This window comes from Arachis duranensis, chromosome 6, assembly GCF_000817695.3.
Source record: "Arachis duranensis cultivar V14167 chromosome 6, aradu.V14167.gnm2.J7QH, whole genome shotgun sequence".
NCBI classification, from domain to species: Eukaryota; Viridiplantae; Streptophyta; class Magnoliopsida; order Fabales; family Fabaceae; genus Arachis; species Arachis duranensis.
The window spans coordinates 102,848,406-102,856,169 of record NC_029777.3 but is presented as its reverse complement, the minus strand read 5'-3'; the positions used below and the strand labels follow the sequence as shown (position 1 = coordinate 102,856,169).

Here is a 7,764-nt window from a genome sequence, read left to right as displayed (position 1 = left end):
GTCCCCTAAAATTAATTCACCTTAGTCATTGGTATAATACTAGATCTTCCAATATAAAAAAGTGTCCTAGGATAGGAAGAGAGAAAAGAGGGCACTTATCTGTCTTTTGCAGCATTATTTGACACACAACAAACATCTCATCATACTATATCTTATCGCATTTGATGCAACAAAATCAGGCATATCCCTAAAAGAATATCAAAAGTGTTCTTTCATCTTTCCTAAAAATATTCTTGTATATTTCTTGGGAAAAATTAATACACATTTTAATTAAAAATAATTAAATAGAATTGAAAATGAATAATTATTTTATTTATTTTTAAAATATATTAAATATATGAATAAACTATATTTTTTATCTATGAATATTTAGAATACTAATAAATTTATTTATGAATAAATGAGACATAAAATATCTAAATATTAATTTTATTTATGAGTAAATTTGTCAATATTTTAAATATTTTACAAGTAGAATGATAGTTTGCTTATTTTTTTATGAATACAAATTGATTTTATTAATTCATAAATAAATTTTCTTTTTTAATTTTTATTAATAAAATTATAAAATTGATAATTCACTTATTCTAAGAATGTACAGGTATTTATGGTTCTTTCGTATCGGTAAAGCAAATACACACTACAAGTAGTAGTGATTTACTGTCTCATTCCATTATGCATGCATGTTACATGTTTGTCTTTCAATAGTCTTAATTTGTGGCCCATTAATTTGAGCAAATTAAAAGTGCATGCTTCATCATTGTGCAAATAGAAAGCAGATTTGATAATGTCTAATAAGGCAACTGAAAATCAATTCTGCAAAACAATTCCTTCAATTTTTAACATCTTTATTTATTTTACAAAACATAATTATATTATCAAAAATGTTATTTTGTATATTAAAATAAACCATTAATATCTTTGTGTATAAATATGTGTAGTTTAATTTATTTTTAATGTGTATTTATATTTTAATATGTATTTTATATGAATAACTGACTTAGACATAACATAATCGTTACATTATATATATACATAATGCAAAATGTCAAATGTAAAATACAACCCCGCAGCCTTATGGGTGGCGTTTCTTGAGCTGCTGGTGTTTGGTTTCGCGACGGTTTAAAACCGCCGCTAAACTCTGTTTGTCTTGTAGTAGTTATTTCAACTATGAATGGGATAAACATCTACACTGTTAATAGAGATTAATTATCTATTCTTACTATTTTAATTATCAACAATGCTAGGGAACCAACTCTATATAAGCCAAGAATCAGCCAACTGGTAATCGGATGTTGCTACTAATAGGCACACGGATGTTTTTTTTTCTTGTAAATTGGATGGTTTTGGATATGATTTCTATGTTTCATGTGTTACACATTAATAAAACATAATTAATTATATGGAATCAACTAATAAATTATCAAAGCATCTGTTCCGTGATTCTCTCCTAAAACTAATGTGGTCAACAATAATTTAACAAACAAATTAAATTATAAATTAATAAAACTAACTATATTTAATTATGCTGTTCTATTCTTAGCTGATTATTAGTTGGTTTCATATACTTTTCCTTTAATTATTTGTGTAAAATTTTATTACATTGATAATATAAGTTGTTTTTATACGAAATTAATAGTTAAAAATAGTTAAATAATAATTTAGTCAAATATATTAAATTATTTAATTTTATTTATTTAATTGTGTAGGACAATGACAAAAAAAACATATTGGCCGTACAATCACTCCGGAACACAATAATGGGTTCAACCCTAATGGCAACAACCTCCATCCTCCTCTGCTCCGGCCTAGCGGCCGTGATAAGCAGCACCTACAGCGTCAAAAAGCCGCTGAACGACGCAGTGTACGGCGCACACGGCGAGTTCATGGTAGCTTTGAAATACGTGACGCTGCTGACCCTCTTCCTCTTCTCATTCTTTTGCCACTCCCTGTCCATAAGGTTCATAAACCAAGTAAACATCCTAATCAACATTCCTCAGGATCCAATGTCTCTTGTGACTCCAGAATACATAAGTGAGATATTGGAGAGAGGGTTTATGTTGAACACGGTTGGGAACAGGATTTTCTACGGTGCACTACCTCTTTTGCTGTGGATATTTGGTCCTGTGCTGGTGTTCCTGTGCACCATCACTATGGTTCCAGTGCTTTACAATCTTGACATTGTGTTTACTACTGCCAAGGGAAAGATGGTCAACGCCAATCAAAACGCAGATTTTGTATGAAATTATTATATATGTATGTTTCTATATATGTACAATCTTAATTATAATAATAAATATTTTTATGTGAACTCGAAACTTTTTGTTACTTAAAGAATACTTCTTAAGAACGAAATTAAACCAATATGTGACTTCTAAATTAGAAGATGTCAATTGGCTACAAAATTGTCCTATATAAAAAAAATGAAATTATCATATAACTAAGGGAAAATAATGGTAGGGAAATATAAAGTTAGGGATCAAAATTAATTAGGATCGGATATTATATTCTTAGTGAATACTATTTTAGTGATTTATTATGAGTTAAATTTTGACGCACTGTTTAGACAGTCATATAATTACATCTGTCATTTTGGATGATCATTTACGTGATCAATAAAAATAATAGTTATTTTTAATAATATAGTATTATGTGATTAGATGTACTTATAAAACTATTTTAGTGATGGTGTATTAAAATTAAATTTTTATTCTATATATCTATTTTTGACGACAGTAGTTAGTCCATTTTTTTTAATTGGATTATAAATTAAAATATTTTATACGTGATTCATCGCCCACTTAATAAGCTTTTTAATTTGGTTGAGATTTTGATCCAGAAAGTGGGTTGGGAAATTAAAAATGCCTATATATGACACGCGGTGCATGCATGATTTTGAATTGCTATATTGTTTGTTTTGTATGTGTGTAGTGTGCCCACTAAACTTAGTTTCTTATCGCTAATTAGATGGCATAATTAAGTGCAACATCTTAACTGACATTTCGTTAGCCTCAAGGGACAAGGTGTAGTAACCCCAGCTTAATTTCAAATAATAATACATTCTCGAAAATTAGAATTAGATGAAAATGGTGCTAATGACTATGAGGAAGAAGGAGATATGATGAGGTAGATTTAAGAAATCAAAACTATTATTTGCGACTCTTTTAAAATAATTAAAAAAATAACTTTAATATACCTATCAATTAAAAATAATTTTATAAGTACATCTAAATACATAATACTAATTTTTGAATTTTTTAACAAATATATTAAAAATTTATTTTTTATATTTTAAATAAAAAATTTTTTAATTTGTAATTTTAACAAATATTTTTGGAGCACAAATTAGCTAAATTCTAAAATATTTTATACAGGACATCAAAACTAACAATTATTTGGATGAAATCTATATTTTTGTAAGAATATTTAGATAATTATTTAAAAGATATATTAAAAAAAATTAGACCAAAATTTGATCTCTAAACCTTTTTTTATTTAAAAAAAAAAATTTCGATTATTCCATAAAAAAAAGGCAAAATTGGTGTACCAAATTTTAAGAATAAAAATATTATTTCCTTGATCTGATTGCAGAAAAATAGGTAAAGAACAGTTAACCACTTTTTTTTTTTTGGGTCTTGAACAGTTAACCACTTAACCTGAGCTAAATAGAACATAATGGGCCCATTTTTTTGGAGTAAAAGCAAATTGAACTCATTTTGGATATGAGGGGAAAAAGGCGAGGAAAAGACTGAGACATACTAAAAGAGAAACCCATGACCCGTTCGGCTCTGTCAAAAAAAAAAGAGTACTGAAAGACAAACCTAATTCCTAACTGAAATCCCAGTATCGCGAATTTCTCCGGCCCTCTTCACGCCTTCCAGTAGTCGTCTACTCACAGTTGCCGGTGTCTCCTCGTGGTTTGTGTCTTTCCGCCTTCCCTCGCCTCCTCGTCGTCGTCGTGTTCTTGCTCCGGGGCCTCTCCGTCACTTCCTTCTCGCCGATTTCGTCGCTGAGTCGCCGTCGAACATCGTGGCTGGTGAGTCCCTGCATTCCCCTCTTCTCTCTTTTTCAATTTTCCCTTTTCCCTTGTCCCTTGTCCCTGTCAATCCTTGTTGCTGTAAATCATGACTGAACCATCTTTTGTTGCTGTATTGAGTCAGATTTATTGTTGTATTGAGTTGAATTTGTTGTTGCATTGAACTAAATTTATGGTTGCTGTAAATAATCTTTTTGTTGTTGAAAATTATCACTGAGTTGAATTTGTTGCCGACAATCATCACTGAGAAGAATTTGTTGCTGTAAGAATAGATAGTTTCTGTACAGAGACTCTTAGTCTTAGTCTTAACCTTTAATTGTAATAATAAGAGTTGATTTAATATTGAGTATTGACTATTACATAGGCAGTATTGGACTATTGGTATAATGGTATTTGATGGATTGATTTATAAATTAGTTGAATTTATGTTTTTGATTAGTTTGTTAATCATTAATTTACTGATTGAGTTATGTTTTGCGCTCTTGTTTATTTAAATTGAAAAATTATTTTGTATTAGTGTCTAGTTTATTATCTATATTTGCTTCATTAGTTATGTCATAGAGTTATACTTGATTATTATTAATGTGTTTGTGAAGACATGTTCTTGAATTTTTAATTTTAAGTTTATCGTTTATAATTTCATATTTATATTTAATTGTAATAGAGTCTACCAGTTGCACCAATGACTCGGTCGTATGACCCGGTCGATTACCGGTTTGGTTCTAATAACTATGATTATGAGGCTTTGGTTGATGTTGTATTTTTATTTTTTAAGATTTACATTAGAATATATTTATGTTTCAAAGTTTTCAGTTGTTTGTGACTTTTCTAATCAATTTTTGTCTTTCAATTTCTGAAGCAGTGATGGGAAAGATGAACAAGAATAAGAAGGTAGGGGGGAGACGTGGGCCTCCAAGTGAACATAATGATATGCAGGATCAAGAGATGGACATAAAGAAAATTATGAAAGAAGTTGAAAATTTTAGTATGTCCCTTATTCTTTTCTCATTTGAAGCTTTCCCTTTTCTTGGCTGTTGTCTCCTATCTTTACCTTTTGGTAATCTAATTTCTCTTGTTGATGTGTTTTGATCTTTTCCTTAGTGTTTTTTTTTTATTAAAAAAGAATAACAATAAGATGAGAGAAAGAATATTACCAACAGTTATAATATACTTCGATGTCAGGCTGTTTTTACTATTTATTATTTGTAAATAGATCGGATTTCTTTGCTCTCCCCTGATGCAGTTTAATCCTTAGTATACATACTTGGCAAACAAATGCTCTAAGTAGAATTTTATGGATTATGCCAGTTTATTTGGGTAGATAGTTGTGATAGGGCATAATAACATGATCTGGCAACTTAGTGCGCCATAGTTGTGTTTAGAGTAGTCTTTTGTTTCAAACACAATTCACTTTTCACTTTCTTTGGCAGTTCATGGATTTGGTGAGATTATCTTTAGAATTATCATTCCATTGGTCTAGGAATAAACGTTTTAAGGTGCCTCTTATCCTCCTTTTATCTCTTCTTAGAAGGCAGACTTTTTAACAATCTCAATTTCTGGAAAATTTGAAAAGAGTATAGGTAGATGAAGGAAACACATAGTCGAAGAAGTTAAGGAGTGTCTACTTTCTTCCGAATTCTAACCAATTTCATCTTTAAAAGAAAGTAGGAAGAGAAAAACAAGATAGGTCTAACCAATCTCCTGCCTGTCTAGTTAATTATTCCCTTCTTGCTTATAACCCATGTAATCTCCCACCATGATTCGATGTAGGCAAGTTTGTTACTGTCCAAGTTCCTTTCTAGCCTTTATTCATGTTTTAGTGAGTTTTACAATGTTTCTATATATTGGAGGTGTGAGCTAAACTATATACGATTATCATTATCAGTTTTACGGGTTTTAATCACCTTCTCACCATGTCTATCTATTATTGTAGTGAATTGGTTTGTTATAATAACTAATGATTAACAATTTTTTGTTAGGCTACTCACATATGACATGGAAAGAACGTAAAAAGATTGAGAATCAAAAGGTCGTCTCTCTTGGTGGGAAGGTGAGGACTATCTGTTGATGCTATTTTTTAACATCATGTACCATTGCAAATGGTATTATCAGCAGCATGCTCAAGAATCAAGATGCAAGCTTTAATGGATTTCTTTTTTTCCTTTATTTAGCCCCCCAAGAAACAGAGATTACCTCTAAGTGTGGCACGTCCAATACTGAAGAAACAAAAGGAGAGAGAACAGGAAATGCTTCAAGAGGTAATTTATGTTTACAAACTTTTTGATTAGGCAAAAATATTCTCTGTCTCCTAACTTCTTTTCTAGTTTCAAATTTTTCTTTTGTAATAAATGATTTATTTTTTCCCACATTCATTTGAAAATTTAAATTGTCTATCCTCATTATAAACGACATTAGTTATATCTATAGAATAGTCCTATTTAGCATATAAATTTGCTAAAATAACATAGATGACACTTTTTGTGACAACTGCTAGTTTCAAATCTTCTCTTTAATGTAAGAAACCACGCTTGCAAAGCATTTGCGAAAAGGATAAATGTTTTGGCGGATTCTTCAAAGTTCAGGGGTCAACATTTGAAATATGTATTTATGCATGGGATGAACTGAGATGTGTATTGCTTTGAGGGGAAAAAACCAAAAAATAAGTTAGGAAGAAACTCCCCCTTCAACCCCCTCCCCCTGCCTTCTTATCTTTATTGTCTACTTTTCGTCTGACTTGCATGGTAACTCTATTAGTCTGTTATTCTTATCTGTACCACGTTTTGCAGCGATTGATTCTTGGACAATTTGGTGGAAAGCATAGTGGTAGCAGTAAGAAATCGGCGGGTAAGCACAAGGCCGAGGACAGGGGTTTGAGATCAAGTGAAGGTCATTTTAGAAACGGCATACTGGATGTGAGGCATTTATTAAATTCAGCACCATCAACATCAAGAGATCATGACACTGGAATGTCTAGTAAATGGACCAAGAAAGGAGGTAAAGGGAAACCAGGGAAAAAGGGTGGCGGTAAGAAGCATCGTTGAGTATACAATCCCCTATTCAATGCAAAAATTTTGTATGAAATTTAATGTAGTGATTCATCGGTGTCTATGAAAATTATGACCCAAATTTGAACTAACCATAGATATTTGAAGTCATTAGTCATATAATTGTTCAAAATAGACAAGGGAACATCATCCGAACCACATTCAAAAACCAAAATAAATCTTGACGAAAGTCACTACATATCCAAAATCATATAGCAAAATAAAATCAGCTCCAGTAATGAGCAAAACCAAGATGTCTACGTTGCTAAACAATATAACTAAAGACAATTATCCGACAATTAGCCCCATCACTTATTTGCACGGTTGGAATCCATGGGTTGGAATGTATTAAAACATTCTAGAGGTAGTCTAACACTTGCAATAGACTATTCTAACATAAGAAGCCAGCATAGAACACGATGCCGACATGTGCAATTAATTATAGAACGCTACAGGATATATGTATTGTTCATCCTGCACGGTACAAATAACGATCTGACAATTAATGCATTTAATTTATAAATTTTTTTATAACATCACATTTTCGTAACCTAAATTACATAATTTAAAAGGCTACATTCTTGAATAAAAGTTTTTTTTTATTCATATATTGTATTGCTGAAAACTCTTGCACTTTAATAACCTATTTTAAAAGGGTGTTCTCTGGTGACCTGGAATCCCGTG

At 30.8% G+C, this 7,764-nt stretch overlaps 2 protein-coding genes across 2 annotated transcripts in view; both read left to right on the top strand.

Annotated features, from left to right (window-relative positions):
- LOC107495218 (uncharacterized) overlaps positions 1-2,311 on the top strand; it is a 4,221-nt gene extending 1,910 nt beyond the window's left edge. The window contains exon 2 of the mRNA XM_016116334.3: positions 1,710-2,311. Coding sequence (XP_015971820.1) covers positions 1,710-2,243 — 534 coding nt within the window. The 3' untranslated portion in view covers positions 2,244-2,311. The remainder of the gene's footprint in view (positions 1-1,709) is intronic.
- A 1,473-nt stretch (positions 2,312-3,784) lies between these two features.
- LOC107495216 (uncharacterized) lies at positions 3,785-7,172 on the top strand. The gene is made up of 5 exons (XM_016116332.3): positions 3,785-4,036; positions 4,899-5,021; positions 6,016-6,086; positions 6,208-6,294; positions 6,823-7,172. Exons 2-5 carry the CDS (start codon positions 4,901-4,903, stop codon positions 7,075-7,077), a joined length of 534 nt encoding a protein of 177 aa, XP_015971818.1. The 5' UTR covers positions 3,785-4,036; positions 4,899-4,900; the 3' UTR covers positions 7,078-7,172.
- Positions 7,173-7,764: the final 592 nt, after the last annotated feature.